The following is a 27,319-nucleotide window of genomic DNA, read 5'->3' on the forward strand; positions in this document are numbered from 1 at the left end:
CCCAATAGATACTATTGCGTCCGCGTCCGCGTCTGCATCTCCACACACTCGAAATCAATCGCCCCCGGCTCTCCTTGTGGATCCGAGATCGCGGGATCCAAAGCGCGGGTGGATTTTTGACGTGCGCGTTCCTACACAAATTATATTAACATTTTCCCTTCCAATGCTTGCTTTACGTATTCATCGGCGGGATTATATATTGATGATGAAGGTGAAGGTGGAGGGGCTAGAAACATACCTCCAGGTACAATTGGTTCGCGGTCTTCGCGGGCCTTCCGTCTTCGGCTGTTAATTGGAGGTAGATTTCGTGGTCGTAGTCGATGGTGGATTTGGAGTGGGTGTAGTGGTTGTAGGAGAGTGAGGAGGTGGTGGAGGTTGCGAAGTTGGCGCTGACGAGGAGGTCTTGTTTTTGGGTGGTGGTGGTGGTGGTGGTGGTTGTGGAGGCCATTCTTGGATGTTTGAGGGTTGTAGGTATATGGTAGGTTTTGTTGTAGGGTTGAGGTAGAGTGTGGATGGATAACTAGGTGTAGACAGAGCTAGTGTAGTTATATTGAGAAGATCTATCAAGAGATAGAGAATGTAAAAGGAAGAATCAATAACAGATAAACGAAAGGAAAAGAATTGACTCCAAGTCGAGGGTTTTTACCCCTTAATTCTATGACGATTTCATCTAGACCACACACACACACACTTGCACAGCGGGGGGGCAAACATCGGATTATATGGTTTCGGCCGGGTTCTCCGGGTTTATTTTCGTGCCTGGATTGTAACCGTCGACGAAAAAGAAAAAAAAAAAAATCCATCACTTTTGCAACGCCACTTGTCTCATGGGCTGATGTGATACCGATTTAGTTTCTGCAGCCTGCATGGAGTGGCAAATATATGGAGCTCCGGTACTTTCGGCCCTCGTCACTGCTACGGTGGATGCTATACATACATACGTAGGGAAGGGGAGGGGTAGGCATAGGGCAGTAGGGCAGGAGTATCATTCTGACACTCCGTACTCCGTAACTAAACCCTATAGAACTACACTTCAAGTTCCCCTTTCTTCGGTTGTAGAGGGATAGTAGGTTGAATGTCTGCCTGGAGACGATGGCACTAAATTCCCCGAAAGGGATTAGCGGCTGCTGTCAGAGTCTCTGTCCGACTCTACTTCCTTTTCTCCCCCTCTCACTCAATGTCCCCTTGTATATCTCAACCTCCATCTATCTTCTATCCTCCCCTCCCCCCCTTTCTCTCAATTCCATCTCCCTCTCCATTTCCTCCCCATCATTGTCAAAATTCCCTCCCTCCTGCGAGCCCGCCACCATGCGGCAATTATCTCATTGGGTCGGTGTCGGAGTTGCACGTTCGCCGCTGCACTCAGCCACCCCCTCTTGGCCTACTACTTTTTTTCTCCCCTTCCCTCGTTGCATTTGCCTTTGCATGGCCCGTGGATGGCATGGCCCCCAGTGTGGTTACGGTTGATTTTCCCCCAATTCTGTACTACCTCTACCTATCTACTTACTAACTAGATCCGACTAGGCACTGGGCACTGGGCACCGGTCGGCATGCCCGCCTAGGGTTTGGGGGTGCAGCCCCCTGAAGTTTTGTAGATGTACCCGGTAACCCTGTGGAAAATACAAAAGAAAAGAAAAGCACTTGGTGCTGACGTGTAACCGGAACGACCCCGTACCCCTTTTTTCTGGGGTTGCATCGCCATGATCGCCTTGGTTGAGAGGAAAGGGGTGAGATGTATGTATGTACTCCGTACTCTGTAGGCACATCCGTGGTAGGTAGGTTTGTTGGTTTGCATGCACATGCAGGAAGGCTTAGATTGGGTTGATCAGGTAGGTATGTACTTATGTTGAGCCTAGTATGTGTTTCTCTTGTGAGTGGGTGGGTTGGTTGGTTGGCTGGTTGGTTTGTAGATTGGTTTGCCCTGATATCAGGCTATAGGTTAAGGGACCGCCGGTGACCACAACATACAACATGGCGTTGAGTCAAATATTGGCGTGCGAATGCGAAGACGAGGCGGAGGCTATGCTATGCAATAGGGTTGTCTATCGATCTGTCGCGTGATAGTCACCATTGACAGTAGATGGATGGGACAGTTGCCAGTGTCTTAGACCATTGCTCGGTCTTCGCTCACTGCCACAAATGGGTGTTCTTGGGCTCGTTTTAGGGCTTGGTTTGACTTTATCTTTTCGAGCAGGTGAATGGTTGTTGACGCTTGGTCTTCTTCACGCACTTGGCTGAGGATATGCTCAGGGCTGAGTTCGAGTGTTTGCATTATCCAGGAGCTGTGCTACACTAACGTTGCCTATAGCCCTATGAAGCTGGTCTATTGGCGACTTAGTGAACCTAAAGCGGTGCCATGTCAAAGGGGGTCAGCACCTATCAATGACAGCGAAGGGGAGGTAGCACTGCCCTCTTCATTGCTTATTACGAACAATCATTGGATTGGGTGAGAGAATATCTTATGTTAAGGACTGTGCACATTGACCACCATACGACAAGGCCTGAAAATAAGAGTCCAGCAAAACATCTGACGCATGATTCGCGCTGTAATTATATTAAAAAAAACTACCAACTCACTAAAAGACAACGCCCTGGACATGATTCAACCCCTTCACACGGATATCCTTGATCATAAACACCCACACCATCGTCAACGCCATGACCGCCGTCCCGGCAATCAACATATTCCGCTGACTAACAGCATACGCATGGTTGATAGCCTCGCGGGTCGCCGAACCCATCTTATAGCTAAGCTGCACGTCCAGCGAGTTCGCAATCTCCTCCCACTTGTCCCTCGTCTCCGGGGGCAGCGAGTTCTGCAGCACCACGGGCAGGGTATTCGTCCAGATCGCCCCGGAGATACTGTTCCCGATCGCGCCACCGATGTTCCCGAACAGAGCCAGGAAGGCCAGCATTGACGCGTAGTCGTTATGCGAGGAGGCTGCCATCACGGCGATCTGCTCCAGCAGGATGATCGTGCCGCCGCCGAAGCCGATGAATACTTCGCACATACACATGTAACGAATGCTATGGCCAGGACTGCGGAAGTAGATCATCAACCCCACGGCGAGCATGTATAGCGGGATCGAGCACAGGAGCAACCACTCATGCGGATATCATCGGTGAGGTCAACGGCCGCAGGCGCGGTGTTAATATCGGGCGATTTATCCGTTATGGTGACAGGCCGGAGGAGAATCCGTAGATTTGCTTAAATCCGCAAGACTTCCCTTATAAGAAAAAGAAAACAAAACCTACAGAGCGGGGGAAAAAAAAAGGAAAAGGAAAAGAAACATGGCAAAGCGAAACCGACCTAATATTAGATCCATACTACGGAGTGCACCAAAACAATAATCCTCCAGCCAAGACCACCAACACAAGCTTTCCGAAAAATCAGCGAGCTAGCCCACGAGCGGAAACTTGACTTCTTGTTTATTGTCTGATCTGGAGTTGATTTACTCTATTCTGTCTGCTGCTGTTGATAACTTAGCTTTGAGGCTAATCGGGGGTTTAACCGCCGTTAACGGCAGACGCATCTGATAACTTGTTATCTGTAGGCCATATGGGATTGGTCGCTTGGAATATGTGGAAGCTAGGTCGGAGGTTGAGGTACTCTCGAATGCTTGGCTGAGACTTGAGAGTGTGTTCTTTTACTGGTATGTACACCGGTGTTGCCACCCTGTAGATATCCAATTTGCATATTTGCATGGTAGGAGAGCACACGAAGACATTCTGCGTCTACTCCTTGACAAAGTAACAATATACCAAAAAATAGAAAAAGAACAAAAAGAAAACATGATCCAACCCACCACCCATACTCCCTACTCCGGAGTAAGTTCAAATTCATAACCTTCACCTGTCCGAGCAAGTCCACCACGCAAGTAGTCTCCGCCCGTGGAGTCCACAATGGACCGACAGATCCAATCATCCCACATATTTTCACCCAGTTTCCCAGAAGCGGAAACACGGGCTGTTTTAGTGGCACAGATGTAGTAACTGGCTAGCAGTAGCGGGAATGTTTCGCCCGTTCGGCCGTTGCTTGATTAGTCGACTGCTCTGGGCTTTATGGCTGGTCGGTTCTTGTTTTTTTTTTTTTAATTGAGATAGATGTATGGATCGGCACCGCAATGGGGAGTTTGGGGTTGTTAATTGGTTGGTGGTTTTTAGTTTTAGAGGACAGAGCGCTGTGAGATAAATTTGTGTAGGAGAGGGCTTTTATCTGATTTGGATGAATCGGGTCTAGCGTTGTCTTATCTGATTGCAATCTGATTGCAATCTGATTATCGATTAGATTTTTGATTTTTGACTTCCCTTGACTTTCATTCCCAGTTGCACCCAATCTAGTAGATTTTGTACTGTACATACCTATTGGACATTTTTTTGAATTCGATATTCAATAATCAACACCTCATCCCTTTGAACAAGATAAAAGAATCCCGTGAACTGCGCACACCATGCAATTAAAATTCCCCCAACAACTCCCTCTCGGAAAAGCTCATCCGGGCATTCTTCACCAATATGTATGTCCCCTCATCCTGCTTGATAAAAGAAGGACGGGATAAGAAAAAGACAATCCCCACCCACCGATATACACTAACCCGAGAGCCCCCAAAACTAGACCTCCAATCTCGTCGCCTTCGAATACACGCACGTCGACGCCCCCAAACCCCACACCCTCATCTTCATCGGCGGTCTCTCCGACGGCCTGCACACAGTCGATTACCTATCTGACATCGTCACAGCCCTACATCACACCTCCTGGTCCGTATTCAACGTCGTACTTTCGTCTTCATACACAGGATGGGGAATGGGTCGCGTGGGGAAAGATATCGACGAGATTGCGAAATGCGTCGCGTATGTACGGCAATATAAGCGGGAGGTATACGGGTCCTCCCTGGGAGGAACCGGGGGACCAGAGGGAGAGAAAGTCGTGATCATGGGCCATTCGACAGGGAGTCAAGATGTGATGAGTTACCTGTGCGAGACGAATCCGCGGCCTCGACATGCGGTCCTTGATCGCGACGCGGAGTACGAGGTTGTGACGAGAGGCACAGTGGATGGGGCAATTATGCAGGCGCCGGTTTCGGATCGCGAAGCTATCTTGTCGGTGGTGGAGTCTGGGACGGAGAGAGAGAGCCCAGAGTCCATGGGAGTGTTGTTGACGGATGCGGTGGGGGAGGCGGAGAGGAAGACCTACGATTATTATCACTATTCTTCTGGCGATGGGCGTGGCTCTACGTCTACGTCCACGTCTACAGATGGGGAGGTTCTCGTCACCGATACGCTTGTTCCTTTGCAGGTGACTGCGCGCATCGGCTACGGCGCCTCCACGGCGGTTACTAGTCGACGGTTCTTGAGTCTTGCGAGTCCGCGCAGTCCGGAGCATCCGGCGGAAGATGATCTGTTTAGCTCGGATCTGAGTGATAAGCAGCTGCGGCGCACGTTCGGGGTGCTCGGGACGCGAGGCCTGTTGGGGCCCGGCGGTAGGCTGCTGGTGCTGTATTCGGGGCGCGATCAGTCGGTCCCGGCGTACGTGGATAAAGAGGCGCTGATGGGTCGGTGGAAGACGGCGGCCGGGGAAAGCTGGGATTCAGGGAGTTTGGTGATTCCCGGGGCGTCGCATGCGTTGAGTGATGATGATCAGAAGGAGCCGCGGAGGGTGTTGGTCGAGAGGGTGATGGGGTATTTGGATGGTGTGGAGATGTTGATATGATAGAAATGACACTGCTATGATGTATAATGATGAATTGGTAACATGATCTCATTGTCTTTCATGGTGTTGCATACCTACATGCATCTGGCTTCAATGCACCCGAATTTCAAACAAAGAGATGTATCCCCAAAATAGGTCGCTGCCGCCAAAACACTGTACTATCCCTGACTATTCCATTCATTTCTCTTTGTTCATCTCCAGCCTCAGACACAAAGATCGCGACTTCTGCCGTTTGCAATGGATCCATTTCAATCTCAGGATTCCTTCCATTTGGGTTACCTGTTCCTGATTCCTTTTGCTTCCAGCAACTTTTCCATCCGATGTCGTCTTCAGATCGGGAAAGACCGCATCCCTTGCAACCAGCGCCAGCTTTTTGGGATAATCTTTCCGAGGTCTTCTTGACGACCAGCGCCTCGAGGGAGTTATAGCGAAGGATCGCTCCTCCGCAATTAAGCCCAAGATAATCCTCGTGGTCCCAGACCGACTACGTCAAGCGCTTGCCTGCATACCTATACTAACGAGAATCAGTTCTCACACATCATCTGAATTTGCTCCAGATATTATCCGCGCCTGTACACCACACCGACTCAAGGAGCTCAAACGGTTTTCCCGCCTGGGAGGTCCAGACACCTCAGATCTTCGGGATGTATGTATACCCCGAGTCGAAAAGGAACTAGTGGGTAGGCACTGACAATCTTTATTCAACCAAGCACTTTAAGCCCAGCGAAGGGTTCTCATACTTTCCGACCCTGTCTCAGACGCAAGACTCGGAGCCCTCGTTGGCAAAGATGAAAAAGACCGGCGGGGTGACTGCCTCCTGTCTGAACTTCGAGCAGCACCTGATTGAGCATGAGGTCTTCCTCGCGGGGTGCAGGCGCCTCGATGGTAGAAGACTAGATCCGCCGCAGGACCTGGCCATCATCAGGCAGCAATTATCACAACGTCGAACCTCTCTTTCCGAATCGAACTTTTCCGCCAATGACTTTCAGGACTTTACAGACGCGGATTTGCAGGCCAGAAAAGAGCACCACGTTAAAGCATCCATCGTGCCCATCATCGAAGGCAGTCAGAGCGACTCCAGCTGTACCGACGGGGACAGATACCCTTTCACGAATCTGTCGCCCTTAACAGACGGGTTGCTGGTGCCTGCGACGCCCGATGACTTCTCCAGCGCCCCGCCCGATCGCCTAGATGCTCGAATTCGAAGTGATCTGGAAGGACAGATCGTCCCCTCAGCGGAGACTTATCTACCGATCGCTCCGAACTTCTTTTTGGAAGTTAAGTGCTCCGATGGGTCATCGGCGGTGCTTCGTCGGCAAGCTTGTTATTACGGCGCACTAGAGGCCCGGACAATACATGCGTTGCAGACGTTTGGGCAAGGTCCTCCCGAACCAGCATACGAGATGCCACTTGCGATTACTGTGGCGTATACCAGTGGCACCCTGCTATTATATGCGCATTCTCTGGTGGTGCCGGAAAACGCCGACGATGGGCCCCTATATGTCATGACGCAACTGGGAGGTTGGTGCTTAATGGGAGATCTGAAAAGCCTGCGACAGGGCTTGATGGCTTATCGCAATGCTCGCAATTAGGCCATGGAAAAGGGAGATGAGGTTATCGCGACGGCCAATGAAAGGTTGCAGCCTATTCAAACTGAATAAATCTGTTGTTGATGAGTCAAGAGGAGGTTGAGCACGTTGAACACGATATTTGGTTCTGCTGCTACTGTAGGTATATACTTAGAGTTATGTTGCACCACTGTGACCTGAGAAGTGTTTTCATGATGCTGACTGAAATGGAACTGACCAGGATTAAGGTTCGAAGGGAGAAGTTGAGGGAAAAAAAAAAAAAAAAGAAAAGAAAACAGATAATGGGAAGAGAATAAAGAAAGAGAATATGGAAAGGGGGAAAAAAAAAAAAAAGAGAAGAGACAAATTTATAGATGTGGCAATACTAGAAATTGCAAAAAAGAAGAGGTCGTACCCGGGATCGAACCGGGATTACCGGAATCAGAATCCGATGTGCTAACCATTACACTATACAACCTTTGGTTGTTGAAAAGCAGGGCACAATATTGCATTATAAAGTACCATATACAATGGATATAATTAAAATAGCTTTCCCCCCCTTGATATCCAGTGTTCAAGTCAATGATGATGACCTGACTACGGAGTATGGAGGAGATAGTCCGAGTCTTCTGTGCAGTGTAAAGCACCTTGGTGGACTGATGTGTTTGCTCTGTTTGCACCCATGGCCTTATCCAACCCGCGCTTCTCGCCGAAGATCCGACGCTTCATTCCGCAAACTTCAATCCTCCCAGCCATTATGCGCCCCATCTCAAGATCTGCCCTGCGGCCTTATGTCTGTCCATCTTGCCGGTCTGGACGTCTGCCGAGCCGCCGAAAATTTGCGTCCAAACCTCAACAGAACCCCGAAATCTATGATGTAGTCTGCGTTGGCGGTGGTCCCGCGGGCCTCGGACTGCTAGCAGCTCTCCGTAAGTCACTGCACTCACTAATTCATACATTTTGATTTGTTCAATACTGACTATTTATCGAAGGAGCCTCTCCTGCCACTTCAAAGCTCAAAGTTGCCCTCGTCGAAACCCAGGACCTCGAAAAAGCCCGCTCGTGGAATCTCGAATCGCATCAGTTCTCCAACCGAGTCAGCAGTCTGACGCCTTCGTCCGTGTCGTTTCTGGAAAGAATTGGAGCATGGGATTTCCTTGATACTCAGCGCGTCCAGAAGTACCAGGAGATGCAGGTATGGGACGGCGAAACGGGGTCCCGCATATCATTCGACTGGTCGATGGAATCCTCTCCGTTCGAAGACCTCCGTACCGTCGCGACAATGACGGAGAATGCCAATCTTGTCCGCGCACTCCTATCGCGAATCGCCGCTTCTGGAGACGAGAACCTCTCCATCTTCTCCAAATCGACCGTCTCGTCCATCGAGAACGGCAACGATTCACCCGACGGACCGGATCTTTCGGCGTGGCCCGTCCTTTCCATCTCCCAGACCGACGGGGCATCGACTCAAGGACCGTCGCGGATTGCCGCGAGGTTACTGGTGGGCGCAGACGGTATCAACAGCCCCGTGCGCAAGTTTGCCAACATCTCAGCCGACGGCTGGGACTACAATCGAAACGGCGTGGTCGCGACCCTCGCCCTTTCAGAGCCAGAGACCCCTACGTTCCCCATCGGCACAAGAACCGCCTACCAGCGTTTCCTACCTTCTTTGGGCGGCCCCGTCGCCCTTCTCCCGCTGCCCAACAACCATGCGACCCTGGTGTGGTCAACCACCGCCGAGAACGCCGCCTACCTCAAATCGCTCTCCCCTAAAGCTTTCATCGCCATGGTCAACGCTGCCTTCCGTCTCGCCATGGCCGACCTCAAGTACATGATGAGCATGCAACGCCCGGCCACGTCTGTCTCGGAGGAGTATGAGGATCAACACGAGACCGAACTGACCTGGCGTCTACAACATACTCCCCAGCCCTCGCAAATCCCACCCATGGTCACGGGTGTCCAGGAAGGCACCGTGGCCTCTTTCCCTCTACGATTCCGCCACGCGTCGACGTACATCTCTCCCCGGGTGGCTCTGGTGGGCGATGCTGCCCACGTTATTCACCCCCTGGCCGGACAGGGCCTTAACCTCGGACTGGGCGACGTGGCGTCCCTCTCCAATACCATCGAGTATGCCGTGAACCACGGGATGGACGTCGGAGACATTCTCACTCTCGAACGGTACACCGCCGAGCGGTGGGCCACCAACGCCAAGATCGGTGGCGCCTGCGATGTGCTGCACAAGCTTTACAATGTTCCCGGTCAGGGACCTGTTGCTTGGGGTCGCAGTCTAGGCTTGGATATCATCGACCGCGTACCCTTCCTTAAGGGACTCTTGATGAAGAATGCCGAGGGTTGATCTGTTGAACGGGCCGAGTCTAAATAATATCCCCTCTACTTTACGCTCTATTGTTTTGTTGTATCGTTAGTAGCTCGATGTGGTACTTAAGTTCGCAATAATTGTACAATACGCTATCAGTCAATAAGGGCTTATCATAATTACCAGCGTGCCTTGCCTGTCAAGCTACTATGCGAGATATGGGCTGTTTATTCTATTCACATTTCGAGTATTTCTTCCCAGCAGCCAGAGGGATCCCCGACATGAAGAGTATCTACCGTTAGACTCGCACTCGACCCAACATTGCTCCCAGCCGAAGAAAGCCTGACAGATCAGCCGTGTAGCGCCAATGGGAAGAAAGATATACCAGGAAGGCTGAACGGTCAATACCTGACTCTATATATAGGTACCACACTGTTAATGTGGCTACCGTATATCCTCCGACAATAGTGTACAGACTGCGCCCCCAGGTTGGCCAGATCGGTAGGTATACTCATTAGATAGCTGATCATGACACCTCAACGGCTCAGCCCTAGACTTCACGGGCCATCCACCCCCCCACGGAAGGATAACTAACTTCTTGTTGTGTTCCTGACTCGCCCGAAGCGAATCTAGAAACAGAAAACGGCGTAGTCGACAGCACTGGGTCCATAATTGTCTGATGTGGCGTTCTTAGGATAATCTGTGGGTACCTAATACCCTTGGTGGACGAAAGAATCATGTTCAAATCTTGGCCTTTCCTTCTGTGGCTGGGGTCGTTGTTATCGTGGAACTGAGTTGTTCATGTTTAGTAGAAGCTGTTTTCCTCTTTATGTAGAGGTTAGTAGGGGATGTATTTTGGACTACCAAAGAGCCCCACACGGTACAAGAAGTGAGAAAGAAGGGAAAGAGGAGGGTGTGTGTGTGTGTGGAGTGACACCAGGTAGCAGGTGACGGTCCATCTGATGTCAAGGACAAGCACAGAACAAAGAGAAAAATGTAGTCGTGCAACTGCTACCTGACAGTACAAGACTCGTCCAATGATGTTAGCTTATTGTTGACTGTTACAGATCAGCAAACGCATTGAGCCGCCATTTCATATGATATCTTTGTAGAACTTCGGACAGAGATGGACAACCAGAGGAGGCTTTTTCATCACATTATGCAGCATGATCCCGAAAGACACACTGGATCAACGACATTCTAGAGGGTCCCTAGCCCTGGATACACGTATCGCTGCATATATGGGAGGCAAACAGATGGCGAAGTCCTTGACAGATTGCTATCGCTCCTCAGGTCTCCCGGTTCTTTGTATTCTGTTGCAGTGATGTTGTCACGAGGGTATGCGATACGGAATCAGAAGGAATGGGCAGGTTATATAAAAAAATTAACATAACAATACACTATTGCTGGTCCGGTCAACATTGACCAGACTTAAGACAGCTGGGATACGACAGGGAGCCTCCATGCCTGGTCAGATGTCATGTGACCGTGTCTACCCTCAACCCAGAGGCCACGTGAGCATATTGACCTCAAAAAACAGTGCTCTGCCATCCGTGGGAACTCGAAACAGAACAGAACAGAACAGCAGGGAAAGAATACTGACCACTAGGCTGCAGCCCCCCACTCTTGTCTCATTGGTGACGGGCGAACGAGGCGCGGATCTAAGGTGAGGGGTGGCACATGGTGTGATGGGCTACCTGGATAGTCGGGGGACTAAGGGGATAGACTATCCTTGAGAGGCTAGACTGGCAGATAATCTCCGCTCGTTGAAGAGCATTATTTAGACGCCCGCATCGGCTGGGGGGATGTTCTGGCGGGGAGGCTTGGGGAGGGTTTGTGGAACGGGGATCTGATTTTCTGCGGACTGCGGCTGGTGGCAGATGTTTGCAGGGCGTGGGATGACAGAACGGAGTACAGAGGGCACACCGTAGCGGCGTAGGGAATGGTTTAGTGGGTGGCTCGGATCCGGGCTTAAATCAGGTGGTATATTAAGTGGCGGGTTGGGTCTTGGAAAGAACATGGGGAGAATTTCTTTCTTCCTGTAGACTTTAAAGAGAGAGATAGGAGATGGGTGATGTCAGTACCTGAGGTAGACAATACCTGCGGAGTACTTCTATTATCCGAGTCGAGACTTACCGAGTATGTTGGATTTATGCGACATTACGGAGTAACTGACATTATTCCAGCGGGGCTCAGCGAAACCCTCGATTGGCTTGCTCTGCCCACGTGGTTTTCTGGTAGCGCGATACTCCAGAATACAGAGTACATACGGTGTACGGTGTGGTACGTGACATAAGGGAGTCAAATATGAGTGATTTCTCACCTAGGTATTTAGTAACCTGGAGAAGGCAATATTAATAGAAGCTGGATTGTTCCTGAGACACGAGGAAAGACACCGTTAGAGTTGACTCGTGATCGGTGCCAAGCATTAAAATCACGCATTCCATTCCATCTGCCACGCACCCTCGTCCCCATCCACCTCGATGCATCCCTTGGGACATTTCAGACTGGAGAGTTGACAGTGCATCGTACGAGAACCACCCGTTTCACGGACGAGGCTAAGCCATCGCCAACGGGCTGGCAACGAATCAGACTCCCTGCATCTGCCTGATCCATGCTCCGATGCAACCCCGGTCACGATAATATTCATTTTCCCAACTGTGGCCAGTCGATTTTTTGATTATTCTTTTCCCTCTGCTTCTCGGCCCCTCCTCCTCCCAGTCTATATTATCTGCATGTCATCCTCTCCCCCTTTGTTCCTTTCTTTGCTTTTTTCCTGTCTGATGTGTCTCATCTGACTGACCCTGGGGAGAAGGCTTCTACGTAGCTTGATGAGGTGGAAGGCGATATGTAGGTCGGATGTAAGGGTGCCTTTCAACCTCCATCAACTGCGGTGTCTTTTGGCCCTTATGCCGAGACCCAAGATCTACTCGGTCAGGAATGACAAGGCGACATTTCAGAATCTCGCCGGGATGAAGACTGACGTAGATAGGTATTATGTAGACACTGTCAAGGGGGCAGTGGAACCCTCCACTATATAAAAATAGTGGAGGAAGAACAAGTCATAGTAGATAAATTAATGAAACCGGGAATTCTTTCACTCTCTCTATCTGACAGCTGACCCGGGTAATACAGGCTGGTGACGGAGCACAAGACCGCCCGCCAGTCGGAGACGGACATCCATGGCTTTGGTGAGAGGTCGAGGCTGAGAGGAATGAAAGGAAAGCATAATTGGAAGTCCCCTCATTTTGATCCGCCCGTTCGTCTCGCCGCCCCAAGAGTCGCTCGGACCCGCGCGCTCCGTCATTTCGAACAATCCAACGACTAGTATTGCCCAGTACGATCTAGTCACCACTTCCCCATCTTCCTGACTTCCTGACTTGCCTCGTTCTCCTCGTCTTTCTCCCACTTTCTTCTCCTCCTCCTCCTCCTCCTCCTCCACCTTTTCTTCTGTCCTTCTGCCGCCTTCCCGCATTGCCTCTCGGTCAATTCCATTCCCTTCCCCCTCGACTTTTACTTTCTATCCCCTAGTCCCTATTCTCCACAAGCCAATTCCTGGTTCATCGGTCTCTCGGTTTCTTCGGCCTTACAATTCCCCTGCTTTCTTGGGCGTCCCCACATCTCGAATCCGCCCCATTCCTCGCCTTCTCCCACCCATCCGCACTCCGAGCGCTGCCTTTCCACGCTCCTCTTCGGATCCGCGGGCCCTTCGAAACCTTATGCCTATTCCTGGCTCACCCCTGTCTGTCCCTTGTCGCCTTCGATAACCGTTTCGTTCCTTTCGCTCAACTATTCCGAATCACCCTTCCGTCCCTCTCAATTGTGTATCTCGTCCCTCCTTCTGGTCGTCCGCTGCTTTTCTCGGCTCGCCGTCGCAATCTTTGCTCGCCCCCGTTTGCGCCTCAATTTCAAACCACCCAGTTTTGCCGCCGTCAGCGGCCGTGGTGTCGGCTTCTTTTCCCGCCAGAGTCACCAGATGAAGTTGCACGCCTTGATCCAAAGCATTAGGTGACAATCATGGGGTCGTTTTTGAGGAGCTTACGACGAGACGTGGTATGTCTGCCTTGCGATCATTCCTTTTTTATTTTTTATTTTTTATTTTTTATTTTTTTTACGCCCGTCCCTTGTGCATCGCCCTGGCGTCCTTTTTCGGAGAGGACGAAAATAAGGCGCCAGTCACACCCTAGATTCCAAATCGTCCTGGTGACGACAGATGGCTAATTCCGAACTGGTCCAGGGCTCTCCCGCGCCTTCGGTCGGAGCGACTCCCACGAAGAAAGAACCGCCGGTCATTCCGTTGACCCCCTTAGAGAAGATGCTGCAGGATATGGGTCCGATCCGCGAGGATGGCAGTGATAAGTTTTTCGGAATGGAAAATGTGAGTCCCTCTTGAAGCATTATCGTTAGGATTCGGTCTTTTTTCTGTCCGAGTGGGTGTGCTAACGACATTTCCCTCCTTTAGTATGGTAATACTTGGTAAGCCGGCCAGGATCCAGCGTCGTACAACGTGTACAGGAGGGTGGGTGACCATAATACTGATTATGCATTCCGCAGCTACTGCAATTCGATACTACAATGTCTTTATTACTCGATACCTTTTCGGGAAGCCGTCATCAACTATCCCACGCGAACGCCCATCGAAAGCCTGGAGGCCGCTTTGGCCAATAACCTCCGTTATCAGAATCTCGCCGCGAACTTGGAAGCCGAGGCACTGGCCGAGAAACAGAAAGCCGCTAATCAACAGCGATCGGGGATGTCCCCGAATCCACCGCCGAAACCCGAGGACAAGGACTCGCCCGAGTATAAAAAGAAGATGGCGCTGCAGACGATGCCGTTGTTGGAAACGAAGAATAATGCAACGAGCTACGGAATGTCGGAATCGCTATTTACCTCGCTCAAGGATATATTCGAATCTGTCGTGGGCAGTCAGTCGCGGATCGGTATCATTCGACCACAGCAATTCCTGGATGTTCTGCGACGGGAGCACGAGATGTTCCGGACGGCAATGCACCAGGACGCTCATGAGTTCCTCAACCTCTTGCTGAATGAAGTGGTTGCCAACGTGGAGGAAGAGGCTTTGAAACAGCCGGTCATGAAGAGCCTCCCGCCGCCGGAGAGTACCGAATCGGGCGAAATGTCGTCGAGCTCGGGATCGAAAACGCCCAACACGACGCGCTGGGTGCATGAACTGTTTGAGGGCACCCTGACATCGGAGACGCAGTGTCTCACTTGCGAGAAGGTGTCCCAGCGCGATGAGGTCTTTTTGGACCTTTCGGTGGACTTGGAGCAGCATTCGTCGGTCACATCCTGTCTGAGGAAGTTTTCCGCGGAGGAGATGCTCTGCGAACGAAACAAATTCCACTGCGACAACTGCGGAGGATTGCAAGAGGCCGAGAAACGAATGAAGATTAAGCGCTTGCCCCGGATCTTGGCTCTGCATCTGAAGCGGTTTAAATACACAGAGGATCTGCAACGCCTTCAAAAACTGTTCCATCGCGTGGTCTACCCGTACCACCTTCGCCTTTTCAACACAACCGACGACGCGGAAGACCCCGATCGCCTGTATGAGCTCTACGCGGTGGTGGTACACATTGGTGGCGGACCCTATCACGGACATTACGTTGCGATCATCAAAACGCAGGATCGCGGTTGGTTGCTGTTTGACGACGAGATGGTGGAACCCGTGGATAAAAACTACGTCCGGAATTTCTTTGGCGACAAGCCCGGGTTGGCCTGCGCCTATGTTCTCTTCTACCAGGAGACCACGCTGGAGGCTGTCATGCGCGAGCAGGAGCAGGAAAATATGGACGCCGCTGCAGCTGCCGCAGAACTAAACGAGCTGAACCTCAAGCAGAATGGCAGCGCCCAGCCGCTGGCCCACGTCCATAGTGCCTCCCAGATCCCGTCGGCCGACGACACCACGCGATTCAACGGCCTCGCCCGGGCTCCCACCGCGCCTCAGCTGTCTACCCACCCCGAGTTTGTCGACGCAGAGAACGCCACGCCCTTGACCTCTCCCGTCTTGAATGCGCCCCCGGTGCCTCCCATTCCGGAGATGCCGGTCAAACAGCCTTTGAGCCCCAAGAAGAGTGACTTGGCTTCCAAGAAAGAACGGGCCAAAGAAGAAAAAGAGCGGAAGGCTGCCGAGAAAGAAAAGGAGAAGCAGCGTCGGAAGGAACAGGAGGCCCGGATGAGGGAGAACCAGCGCCGTGAAGATGCCGAAATGAAGGCCGCTCTCGAAGCTAGCCGATCATCCAAGGCAGACGAAGACAAGCGCAACGGCCCCGAGTCCGGCAAGGACGGCGACTCGAAGAAACTGGGTAGCCTGGGTCGTCTGAAGCGGGGCAGCAAGAGCATCAGCCATCGGTTAGGCAAAGACAAGGAGAGCCGGGCCTCTTTATCGAGTTTCCCACCCACGCCGGTCGTTCCAGAACATCCGGTCCCCGCGCGGAATTCGGAGCAGCTCCCGCAGCCTAGTACGCCAACCCTACCGGCGAAGCCTGAACGAACTCAAACATCCCCCAACCACAACCACCGTACACCTCCCGACGAAGAGCGTGATACCCTGAAGGACGTCAAACACGATAAGAATAGCCATGGGAAATGGAGAAGCTTTAGTCTTAGAAAGAAGTCGTTCAGCATTCTTTCTTAACGTTTGCAGATCTCGTTATCTGGACCTCAAGGTTTTCATCCCTGCACATATTACTACTGGTTTGTTTCGCAGTAAATATTTCCTTTCGATGTATTATCATTTTCCCTTCGTCACCGGTTCCAACATTTTGCATCGATACGATACCTTGTCACTTGCACTTACTTGCACTTGCACGTCATCATTGAAGATTACATCGGATATGGGACCGGGTACTGTCTTACTATGCTTCAGTAGCATTCTTATCATTCCTGCATATCTTTTCCATTGTATTTATCTGCATCATGTATCTTAGCCATCTCTTTTCTGACTGATTGATTCATTGTGATTGTGATACCCATGCCTGGGTCACATTGCTGGGCAAGTGAGGCGTTCGGCGATAACTTTTATCAATTATATTGGACTCGAAATCCCGAGGTCTCCGAGGACTCATTCTATTTTGCTCTTGTATGGGAACGGCGTGTCTTTGTCTTTCTGTCCTTTATGAAAAATTATCAAAAGCAGAGCAGCTCCGTTCCACTGCCGAGAAGCCGTCTGTCGTTCTTGGTCTGGGGTATTATTCATTATGCATATTGTTTCTCAATCATATCTATCCCATCCCCATCTCGTGATCTATTTCCCGGAAGATCTCGGAAATCTCAGCTGTTTGAATAGGCAGGTTTGTGGGGCGTGCAGTGCATAGAATAACGGCAAGAAGTACATTTACAAGGATAATTGCTATGAACAAATAACTCAGGAGCACACGTTTCTCGTTAGATGATAAATCAGACCAAACCAATTCCGGGTCTTTTGGGGGATGACCGGCCACTTTCGGGACACGGGACACGTAGACACAGATTTGCACGAGACAGAGAGATCCCAACAGACAAACATGGACAATTGAATGTAAGATGATGGACTGGCCCCCACCAGTACCCCGACGCGCGTCTCTACCTGCTCTCTTGCACCATTTCATTCATCGTATCAATTGATTTGTCCGTCTGTCCGTCCCAACATCATCATCCCATTCCCTTTGTATTTCGCCTCTCTCAAACCAACATCAACATCAATGAGCCCATGCTGATTCCGGTCGGAGGTATTCGTGTCCAGTCGAGTTGGGTGGTATCATAGTTCGACGGGAAGCATGAATCCAGAATGGGATTTGATCGAGAGGTGGGGATTTCGTTTCGAGTAGGTAGACTGTATGATGAGCGAGATAGGTTGTGTGATGTCGCATCGTGGTCGGTGCTCTTATGTCTGGTCTGTCTCCCCTTTCCGTGTCGTGCTGCGCCGTGTCATGTCCGGTCCCATCTGTCTTCCTTCCCTTGTGATTATGTTTTCCTTGTTCTGTCCCCCGCTAAACCAGCACCAATAAACCCAATCAATCATCCATACCCAAAACCGAATCAAAATGAATCAAACATCGATCATCGAATCGGAAATAGAATCGAAACAATGAAGACGAAACGGAACGTAAAGAAAATGCGAAATTGGTATTTGTATTTGTAAAACGTAGACCACGGATCACCCGAGGACCAGCTCGTACCCGATTACCATCGTGTTGAATACGATTAGGGGTACTGTTGTAGCCAGAGAGAGCGTTCGCGTTAGCTACCGATATCATAACATAGCATAACATAACATAGCGTAGCTAGCATAGCCTAAATAACCAGCATAGCCTAAATAGCATGGGAGACAATAGAGGAAGGGGGTATTAGAGGAAAGAACATACTCCGCATCACAGTCCTCACACTGGCGATCAAATTGACCGATTTCGCTTTCACGCTGGTGCTGTCGTACGTTGCGCCGAAGGCCGGGTCAGCTTGCGGGCGACCGAATCCGACTAGTTTGGGGAGAGAGAGGGTTAGTTTTTCCTTGATTCTTCTGGGTTTGGATATTGTATTGGCTTGTCGGGGATAGATATAGAACAGAATAGTCTTAAATGGCTGAGAAGATCGAGGGAATGTAACGTACTCCTTGCGAGGAAGCGGTCTTCGGAGAGGACTGCGATGGCGTTGACCATTAGGAGGAGGACGTAGATGAGACGGCCGAGCATTGTTTCGTTTTATTACTTTTCGATTTTCACTTTTCCGTTTCTATTTTCTGATCGGGAGGGAGGAGGCGAGGAGGTGACTGGCGTGGAGGGAGATGACGGAAGAAGAGATGCGGCGGAAATAAAGTTGGAGTGAAGCCGCCAGATGTTCATTTTGTGGGGAATCTGTTTGCCTGCTTGCAACTTGCAACTCTCCCCGTCCATCAACTCGCCGGCCTCTCGACGCTGGGCTGGATTTATCGCGATGGGGCGAATTGACGGTATGTTTTGATGAAATTCTATTGCATTAAAGACCTTGTCCGTGTGCTAATTAATTCCCCCAGTTGTCTATGCGCTACTCTGCGTCGTCCTTCCCGTCTTGGTCGGCCTGCATTTGTATGTCGCGCCGTATACCAAGGTCGAGGAGTCCTTTCATGTCCAGGCCATTCATGATCTGCTCGCCTTTCAGCTGCCCACTCGCAATGTCGCCGAGACGCTGCGCGCTGAATATGATCATTTCACCTTCCCCGGGGCTGTGCCTCGGACGTTTGTCGGCGCCGTGACGCTCGCCGGACTGTCGCGGCCATTCATCTGGCTGAATGCGAACATTGATCGGCAGTTCCTGGGTATGTTACACTCGATGTCTCCGCATTATTTACAGTACAGGTAGCTAACAGCCCTTCAGCTCGAGCCCTCCTAGGCCTGCTCAATTCTCTATCGCTGCTGGCGTTCGCATCCAGCATGCGACGAGCTTTTGGCAAACCGGCGGCCGTGTGGTACCTGCTCTTCCAGACCAGCCAGTTCCATGTCCTCTTCTATGCCTCGCGAACCCTGTCCAACATGTTCGCCTTTGGCCTCTCCACCCTGGCGCTGAGCTTCCTGCTGCCCGTGCCAGTATCACCGCGGGCGTACCAGAAGCGCTGTCGCACGTCGCTGTTCCTGCTGACGCTGGCGGGCATCATCTTCCGCTCGGAGCTGGCGCTGCTGCTGGGTACCTTCACCATCTTCCTCTACCTCACCGGACGCGTCGAGATCCGACGCGACATCATTCCCGCTGGGGTTCTCGGACTCTTGCTGGGCCTCCTCTTCACCGTCGGCGTGGACTCTTTCTTCTGGCAAGAATTCCCCCTGTGGCCGGAATTCGCCGCCTTCAAGTTCAACGTCCTCGCCGGCCAAGCCTCCGCCTGGGGCACGCACTCCTGGCACTTCTACTTCACCAACGCCCTCCCCCGCCTCCTCCTCAATCCCTCAACGTGGCTGGCCCTCCCACTCGCTTTCACCCTCCCCTCCACCGCGCGCCCCGCCCAGCTCCTCACCATCCCATCCCTCGCCTTCCTCGCCATCTACAGCTTCCAGCCGCACAAGGAATGGCGCTTCATCGTCTACATCATCCCCGCCCTGACCGCCACCGCCTCCCTCAGCGCGTCCTACGCCTGGACGCACCGCGCCAAAGCTCTCATCCCACGCCTCCTCTCCCTCATCCTACTCCTCACCACCGCTCTCTCCTTCCTCCTCTCCACTTTCGCCCTCCTCCCCGCCTCCGCGGCCAACTACCCCGGTGCGCTCGCCCTGCACGCCCTCCACCGCCACGCTGACAACACCCGGCCAGCCATCTTCGTCCACTTGGGAAACCTCGCCTGCCAAACGGGCATCACTCGCTTCCAACAACTTCCTTCTCGCATCTCCCTTGCTCACTCCGCCTGGTCTTACGATAAATCTGACTCCGCGGATCCGGTTGTCCTCACTGAGGACCCTTACTCTTTCTGGTCCCGATTCGATTACGTACTTGTTGAGCCGGGAGAGGAGGAAGATCGTCTTCTTGCTGCTTCTACCCCTTCCTCTTCCTCTGGTTCCTCCTCGGACGACAGTAGCGAACTTGGAAACCCCCTGATCTGGACCGAAATCGAAACGATAACAGGGTTTGCAGGCCTCCGTATCCTTCGACCCGGTGATGTGCCGAGTGATATCGAACTCGGGGTCTTGAAGTTTTGGTGTGGAGAGGGATGTGGGGAGGTGTGGACCTCCATGAGAGATGCCGCGAGGAAGCTTACGAGAGGCTGGTCTGTTGAGGTTAGAGTTGAGCCGAGGGTGAGGGTTTTGTGGAGGAGGTTTTCTTAGAATTCTACGGAAAAGAAGGGTTGGATTTTGTTGAGGGTGATGGTTGGAGATATATTGATTGGTAGAAAGCAGGGATTATATTATGTGTAAGATGAAGAGGAGGTTGTGATAGTAGTAGTACTATATGAATATGATGTTTGTGGAAATGAAAATGGATTGATGCTTAAATCTGCCATAACCATCAATGTGAACTCAATTAGATGATACTGCTCAACCATGAGTATACACAAACAACCAACCAACCCCACGTTCACATCCACAACAATATCCACATGAAAATCAAGAAAACAGGGTATTAAACACCACCAGTCGTATCCAGCCTCTCCAATCTCCCCTCCAAATCCCGCACCCACGGCTCCACTAACTCCACATTACTCTTCAGCGCCGCCTCGCCCTGTCCCATCTTCTCCTCCACCACGCGCAGCCCTTCACGCCACTGTTCAATCTCCCGTGCCATGTCAGCCTGTCGCCGTTCCAGCTCATCCAGGGACTCGGACGCCTGCGCCGCCCCGGCGTGGATGGCGCGCAGCGAGCGCAGCCGCTCCAGCACGCTGGGCAGGATTGGGTGCAGAGACTGGATCGTCGGGAGCGTGGCATACAGGGCCTGGATCTTGGTGGCTTGTTCATCGCGCTGCGTAGCCGCCGGGTCGGTCTCCGTGGCGGAGGAGGACGAGACGGAGACGTCGGACGGCTCGATGGCCGCGGCTGCGATGCGCGCGTTCTGGGCTGCTTTGGCGGCGTCGAGGGCGCGTTTGCGTGCCGCAGCGAGTGCCTCGGTGTCTGCGGTGAGACGGCGCACGCGGGTGGATAGCGTTTCGAGGTGAGGCGTCGAGACGGTCGTCGATGGGGGCAGGTGGCCGGCGGAGGTGGTGGGGACGGCGGAGGCCGGGGCCGGCCCGACGAGGAGGTTCATGAGGGTGGCGAGCCGTGAGGTGATGTGGTCGAGGGCCGGGAGGACAGGTTGTAAGGGGGGTTCGGAGATGCCGTCGGAGACGAACGGGTTGGAGGAGCTGGAGATGCCCATGGCTGATTCGATGAGCGCGAGACGGCTGTCGAAGGCGGCGGCGTGGGAGAGGACGCCGACATTGGGGATGGTCTGGTCAGAGGAAGAAGGAAGAGGAGAAAGGGCTTGTTGGGTGTCGAGGCCAGCCGTCGTCGCAGGGACAGTGGACTGCGTAGTGGTAGAGTCGGCGTCAAGTTTCTTGGATAGCGCTGCGGCGGCGGAGTGCGGGACACCGACACCACCGGGGCCGCGGGAGGATGCATAGAGACTATCCAGCGCGCGACTGAGTTCTAGGACGCCGTCACCGAGCGGCTCCTTGTCATTACCGGCGGCAGGGTCTTGTGGTTCGGTCGCGTCTTCCCTCGTCGCCACCTCGTCCTTCAGTTCTTCGACCTCTCGTCGCAGCCGAGCCAGCTTCCTGTCCAAACTCTCGTCTTCGCTGTCGCTCAGGTCACCGACCTCTTCGAGTCCGTTCTCGTTCTTCCTTCTCCGTCGGCTCTTGCTCCGGTACGCTTTGCGCTTGGTGTCGATGCTGTCGGAGAAGTTCACTTCGCGGGCGTCGACCGTCGCACCGAGGAAATGGGCGCGCGCCGCGTCGGCGTCCACGCCTTGTCGGTCAATGTCGGAGTTGGAGCCGGCATCGTCGTCGAGGTTCGAGGCTGTGCGGATAGTGGCTGTCTGAGGTAGAGTATATTAGGATTGGAGCTGTAGGAGAGAGGTCATGACAGTGGGTAGTAGTACCGGGACGGTGGAAGCTTCGTCGGTGAGGTCGGGGGTTTCGTAAATATCGGGCGCGAGATCCTAAGGCACGATTAATTGGTGAAACACAAGAAATGTAGAAGAGAGCACAGGACGTACGAGATCTGGAAGACCCGCGTATTTCTTGTTGAAGGCCATTGCGAGGGTGGGGAGAGGGCAATGGAGAGAGAAGGAAGGTCAGGAGGTTGTTGATCCGATATACTTGGGATGTTTGGTCTGTTTGGTTTGTTTGTTCGGACGAATGACGGCTGACTCAGCATAATCGGGTGTGGCGCCTGAGGCACCACTTGTCATACATGATCTCGATGAACGGCGTCGTACCTGAATCTGGCATCACACAAGCCGATAATCACATGAAATACAATCCAGAGTCAACGGGAGTTTCCAAAAGATTATGCCCTCCGCCCCATTTCGGACAGCGCGGAACTCTCCACAGTCTTCTTCTCTCCGTGTCGAATAGATCGAGCGCCAAGAGTCATGTTCGACGCCAACCACTTCCCCAAGAACCCAAGAAGGACAAGTATGGGGAAAGTAATCTAGCCCGGAGCGCAGATTGGTGGATTGCACAGCGTCCAAGCACTAGGAAGGCGTTGTTCCTACAGAAGCAGCGGCCAAAAAGCGCCGGAACCTGCCGCAAGACCGCTTCACGTGAAAGCCTCGGTGGTTTGGCCCCAGGCACCACATGAACGGTGACGTCCGCCATTTCTCCCCGCCTATTTATTCTTGCTCCATCCTGGTCGGTTGGCAGATCTTCACGAGTGCCTGTCTGTCTGTTGTATTGTCATTGTACACAAAGATTTCTCGAATTGATTTCCTTCGAATCCTCTATCAATTATCAGTCCCTAGTTTCCTACCCCTCATCCACCATGGCCGCCCCCGCAGATATCACCATCAAGAACCTCAGTGGAGAATGGACGATGGTGCGCACATCTACATACTACCTCGAAATCCTCACTCACAGCTAACCATGTTATTTCTGATCCTCTAGGACAAGAATGTCTCTGACCCGACAGAGCCGCTTCTCGCCCTGGTACCCCTCTCCCACCCTCTCACCTAGTCATCATCCACTCCACTAACATCTACCAACAGCAAGGAATGGGCTGGATGCTCCGCAAAGCCCTCAACATGGCCTCTATCACCCTCCAAGTACACTCCCACGCCGACTCCACCGACCCCAAGCTCATCCACGTCGACATCGACCAAGTCGTCACCGGCGGCATCAAGGGCACCAGCGAGCACCGCACCACGGACTGGACCAAGCGCGAGCACGAGGACCACATCTTCGGTAGAGTCGAGGGCCAGTCGCGGCTGCTCCGTGGCGTCAAGGGAGAGGACGGCAAGGTGCGGCCAAACGTGGACATCCAGACCAAGACGGACAACGAGACGGTGAAGAAGTTCCTGCGGGGCGAGGTGCTGGCTGATGGCTCTGCTACCGAGGGATTCCTGGTCGATGCCGAGGGTGAGGAGTACGGCGAGGGAGAGGGTCTGTGGTTGCAGAGCTTCGTGAATAACTTGGATAATGGGTGGACGGCTGAACAGGTATTTCCTCCTTTCGTCTCTTTCCCCGTGGATTGTAAGCTCTAAGGATGAGATAGGGTGGATGCTGATGATGTCTATAGATTTGGGGTTTCGAGAACGTCAACGGAGAACGGTACTATACTCGTCGCGTGGTGGTGTCGAAGGATGACAAGTCCGAGCTGGCTCGGTTTGTATACACCTTCATCAAGCGTCGAGAGTAGACACACAATGCAGGGTAAACAAGACTCATGAGACTTAGAAACCTAGACAGCCAGTGCTGAGAGTACATTTACATCTGGGCTCGAGTCAGCAACTTCCACTATTTGGCATTTGAATGAAAGCAAGATTAACCCTACACTGCAGCAGCTACTTAAGTTTCTAATATCACTATGTGTGGAGCTACCGCGAACGTACAGAAAATACCATCTTTTCGTGGTAATAAGCGTCATGGAGGATAGTTGTCAGATTACTGGAAGCAGAAGACGGCTATCGCGATCATCAGAATGTTTGGATTTCAATCGCTGCGGACCATGAAGGTTGTCAAAGGAAACGAATATATGTGACTTTTAGAGGGAAAGTCATAGAATAGAAATCGAATCGACCATAAGCTATCTATAGAAAAATGATCGAAACTTCTTAAAACCCGGTAAAAGAAAAGGTACACTAGCGTAAATCTTAAGCTCAATTACACTAGACAAGCTCAGCATAGCTCTAGGAAAGAGCTCAAATACACTAAAAGGAATTAATAGCAACGAGCTGATATATTGAAACTCAGGGCGGCAAGTTAGAGATGCAAGATAAAAAACTTTAGCCTCTTTACAACGAGAAATATGAGAAGAAATAACTTGAATAGATAAGAAGCTCATCAATCATTCATTTGATCGATCATTTGTTTGTCAAATACCCGAATGCCTAGGATTCCAACATACACGCTACAGTTGTTCCCGCTGCACAATAATGGGGAAAAAGGATACGAGCAACAAAGATATATTGAGTTACAAGGATAGTTGAGCATACCGAGTATTCCAGCAGCCCCGTATGGCTCATGAAGTTAGCCGTCAATTGTGCTGCCTGGTTGAGAAAAGGGCATTTATAATATGGCGAGCTGAGGAATCTACTGTGGGGGATGAACTCGTGACTATGATAAGTAATCGCTAAAATAAAATAAAATAAAATGACAAGAGACTACTTGTTTTAATTCCTTTTGCAAACTGACATGATAATTCCACAGAGTCCATGTCTATGGACATGGATAAGTCATTCAGCAATAATGCTGCACCAGGTTCTTCAGCAACGGTTTGGAACTCCAGTATGGCAACTCATCATATACATCATAATTCGGATTTTCAACCTTATGTTGCATGCTGCGTACAGCACCCCTGATATCCCACTGTAATCCCCTTTCTTCCACTGCTTTTAGGAGTATTGGCAGGCACTTAGCCTTGGGCCAGTATATAGCTTCATGCACAGGCGTCTCGCCGACTTTATATCCCTGAGAGGTTTCAAGAACGTCATTGCATTTAGCAAAGGGATTGGCGCCGTGGTTGAGCAGGGTTTTGGCAGCGTCACGATTGTCTCTCCTTACGGCACAGAGCAATGCCGTTGCATGAGTACATCTGCCTGAGGCATCTGCATAGGCATCTGCATCGGCATCTACATCGGCACCATACGCCAGGAGAAGGTTCGTCATCTCGTTCGACACGTACGTAGCGGCTAGGCCGAGTAATCTCTTCCTTGCTTCCGGGAATGGAAACTGTGGAACTGGGGCATTGGGGTCGAAACCGTGGTCGAGAAAGTATTTGACGACCTCCACATTGCCGGCTGTGGTTGCGTTGCCTAAAGCTAGTAGACTGTCCATATTAGCCGGGTGAAAGCTTTTACTCGACTCTAGAAGAGGTCGAATCCTCTCTATACTCGCGTCGCGGCTTTTTAGTACCCCATCGAAAAGAGATTCGAGATAGCCGGAATGCTCCCGGACATCTGGGGTTGGGTCGAAGCTAGTTATCTCGAGGAGCAATCGCATGACTTCTGGGCTGCCCTCTCTTGCAGCAGTGGAGAGTAAAAGGCGATCGCTGCGCTTGTTTTTCACCGTTGCCCCCCGCTGAAGCAGCAGTCGAATTACCTCTATGTACGGCGTAGCAACCTCTAGAGCATTGTACAAAGCATCGAGCAGAGCAGCAGAAGTCAATTGTCGTGCTATTTTGCTGTCCAGGATTTCTCGCAACAGCCGCACCTGGTTGGCACGAGACGCTGTGCGAATCACATTCGCAAGAGAGTTTTCAAGCTCCGACGGGTTGCGAGCCCCTATAAAGTCCAAAATCCGCCTGAAAATACCTGCATGTCCATTTATAGCTGCCTGCTGCAAGGGATCGCTGAATTCGTCCCTCTCAAGTGACGCGTTACTTTGCTGTATTCCCAAGGGATCACAGCCCGCATCCAGCAAGAGCTGAACAGCAGACTCGCAGCCCGCCACTGCACTAGCATAAAAGAGCGAATCAAGTGCAAAGCCAGATGCAATTTTCGCCTTGATATCGATCATGTCGAGTAATAATTTAACAAGGCGGGCGTTCTTTTGACACGCTATATAGGCCAAACACTTCAGGTCACGCTCTCCCCCGAAGATGTCAGCCTCTTTCTCCATTTTCATCAGGAATAACATGATGTCCTCATGATTCTCGCACGCCGCATATAACATGGCAGTTCGGTCACAGTGATCTCTCTGCGTGTGTTCTGCCCCCTTAGCGATCAGATATTCCACAATATCCAAGCTCCCACGGCTAGCGGCATTCATAAGGGAAGTCCGGTTACCAAAATAACTGTCCAGAGACACTTCCACCTCCTCAACTAGAAAGCGCACACTGTCCAAGGACCCTTTATCCGCCATTATGTTAAGGGCCGGGGCCCACAGCCACTCGTGGTTGCCATTAAGACTGGGATCTGCCCCGCAAGATATAAGAAACCTCGCTGTCTCCCAGTGGTAATATAAAAGGGCACATTTGACCAGGAAATCGTACAAATTCCAGTCAGGTTTATCGTCAGAATCACCGTCACCGTCAGCATCAGCGTCAGCGTCACCATCAGAGTCACCGTCACCATCACTATCGGGATCAAAACCTAGCAAAACTCGGAGCAGCTTCGTGTGGCCGTCTTCGGTAGCCCTACGGGCCAACTCGCCGCCCCATCTCTTCTCGTAGCCCGATGGACTCGCGCCTGCTTCAATAAGTTGTTGCATAAGTGTATGGTCACCTTTGTCCATAGTGTACAGGATAGCCTTATCTTCGTGGATCTTGGTGTAGCGTGCCATTAAGGTTGGATTGACGAGCGAATAGAGAAATCGGCAGCTTCGTGAGAACGCACTGGCGTCATCAGCATACTCCAGAAAATTAGCGACATGATAGAGAATCTCATTGGGAAGTCCCAAAAGAGACAAGGACTTCTTTTCTTCAGACTCACCCGCCATTTCACTAATGATAGAGTGGCCGGTGGTGGATAGTGTGACAGTCTATTTCCCCGTGCGTGGGATGAATAGAAATGTCGGACGATCTTCTGCTACAGGTGATTAGTTCGGTATCGAACTAGACGAAGAAGAAGACGAAGAAGAAGACGAAGAAGAAGACGAAGAAGAAGACGAAGAAGAAGACGAAGAAGAAGACGAAGAAGAAGACG

The 27,319-nt window shown here is 51.7% G+C and overlaps 10 protein-coding genes across 10 annotated transcripts; 5 read left to right on the forward strand and 5 right to left on the reverse strand.

Annotated features, from left to right (window-relative positions):
• Positions 1-11: 11 nt before the first annotated feature.
• Positions 12-448, reverse strand: KD926_008947 (uncharacterized protein; the record flags this gene model as incomplete). The annotated part of the gene is made up of 2 exons (XM_053101534.1): positions 12-131; positions 239-448. 2 exons carry the CDS (start codon positions 446-448, stop codon positions 12-14), a joined length of 330 nt encoding a protein of 109 aa, XP_052954942.1.
• Positions 449-2,576: 2,128 nt separating this feature from the next.
• KD926_008948 (siderophore iron transporter) lies at positions 2,577-3,074 on the reverse strand (the record flags this gene model as incomplete). The annotated part of the gene is made up of 1 exon (XM_053101536.1): positions 2,577-3,074. One exon carries the CDS (start codon positions 3,072-3,074, stop codon positions 2,577-2,579), a length of 498 nt encoding a protein of 165 aa, XP_052954943.1.
• Positions 3,075-4,451: 1,377 nt separating this feature from the next.
• On the forward strand, positions 4,452-7,302 carry KD926_008949 (non-cytosolic esterase/lipase; the record flags this gene model as incomplete). Its single annotated transcript, XM_053101537.1, has 4 exons — positions 4,452-4,517; positions 4,616-5,700; positions 6,239-6,356; positions 6,421-7,302. The coding sequence occupies 4 exons, from the start codon at positions 4,452-4,454 to the stop codon at positions 7,300-7,302; spliced, it is 2,151 nt and encodes a 716-aa protein (XP_052954944.1).
• A 658-nt stretch (positions 7,303-7,960) lies between these two features.
• KD926_008950 (putative ubiquinone biosynthesis monooxgenase (Coq6)) lies at positions 7,961-9,634 on the forward strand (the record flags this gene model as incomplete). The annotated part of the gene is made up of 2 exons (XM_053101538.1): positions 7,961-8,207; positions 8,271-9,634. The coding sequence occupies 2 exons, from the start codon at positions 7,961-7,963 to the stop codon at positions 9,632-9,634; spliced, it is 1,611 nt and encodes a 536-aa protein (XP_052954945.1).
• A 4,174-nt stretch (positions 9,635-13,808) lies between these two features.
• creB (ubiquitin C-terminal hydrolase CreB) lies at positions 13,809-16,247 on the forward strand (the record flags this gene model as incomplete). Its single annotated transcript, XM_053101539.1, has 3 exons — positions 13,809-13,973; positions 14,058-14,071; positions 14,150-16,247. 3 exons carry the CDS (start codon positions 13,809-13,811, stop codon positions 16,245-16,247), a joined length of 2,277 nt encoding a protein of 758 aa, XP_052954946.1.
• Positions 16,248-17,604: 1,357 nt separating this feature from the next.
• Positions 17,605-18,279, reverse strand: KD926_008952 (YOS1 family protein; the record flags this gene model as incomplete). Its single annotated transcript, XM_053101540.1, has 3 exons — positions 17,605-17,834; positions 17,956-18,066; positions 18,198-18,279. 3 exons carry the CDS (start codon positions 18,277-18,279, stop codon positions 17,605-17,607), a joined length of 423 nt encoding a protein of 140 aa, XP_052954947.1.
• Positions 18,280-18,421: 142 nt separating this feature from the next.
• KD926_008953 (dolichyl-P-Man:Man(7)GlcNAc(2)-PP-dolichol alpha-1,6-mannosyltransferase) lies at positions 18,422-20,373 on the forward strand (the record flags this gene model as incomplete). The annotated part of the gene is made up of 3 exons (XM_053101541.1): positions 18,422-18,536; positions 18,600-18,881; positions 18,941-20,373. 3 exons carry the CDS (start codon positions 18,422-18,424, stop codon positions 20,371-20,373), a joined length of 1,830 nt encoding a protein of 609 aa, XP_052954948.1.
• A 295-nt stretch (positions 20,374-20,668) lies between these two features.
• KD926_008954 (dynactin subunit 2) lies at positions 20,669-22,273 on the reverse strand (the record flags this gene model as incomplete). Its single annotated transcript, XM_053101542.1, has 3 exons — positions 20,669-22,054; positions 22,103-22,177; positions 22,235-22,273. 3 exons carry the CDS (start codon positions 22,271-22,273, stop codon positions 20,669-20,671), a joined length of 1,500 nt encoding a protein of 499 aa, XP_052954949.1.
• A 728-nt stretch (positions 22,274-23,001) lies between these two features.
• KD926_008955 (uncharacterized protein) lies at positions 23,002-23,874 on the forward strand (the record flags this gene model as incomplete). The annotated part of the gene is made up of 4 exons (XM_053101543.1): positions 23,002-23,055; positions 23,124-23,165; positions 23,225-23,674; positions 23,755-23,874. 4 exons carry the CDS (start codon positions 23,002-23,004, stop codon positions 23,872-23,874), a joined length of 666 nt encoding a protein of 221 aa, XP_052954950.1.
• A 1,040-nt stretch (positions 23,875-24,914) lies between these two features.
• On the reverse strand, positions 24,915-27,113 carry KD926_008956 (ankyrin repeat domain-containing protein; the record flags this gene model as incomplete). Its single annotated transcript, XM_053101544.1, has 1 exon — positions 24,915-27,113. The coding sequence occupies one exon, from the start codon at positions 27,111-27,113 to the stop codon at positions 24,915-24,917; it is 2,199 nt and encodes a 732-aa protein (XP_052954951.1).
• Between the last annotated feature and the right edge of the window lie 206 nt (positions 27,114-27,319).

The sequence above is a fragment of the Aspergillus affinis genome (genome assembly GCF_023601865.1).
Source record: "Aspergillus affinis strain CMG 70 chromosome Unknown NODE_60_length_195438_cov_84_765746, whole genome shotgun sequence".
In the NCBI taxonomy this organism is placed as follows: Eukaryota; Fungi; Ascomycota; class Eurotiomycetes; order Eurotiales; family Aspergillaceae; genus Aspergillus; species Aspergillus affinis.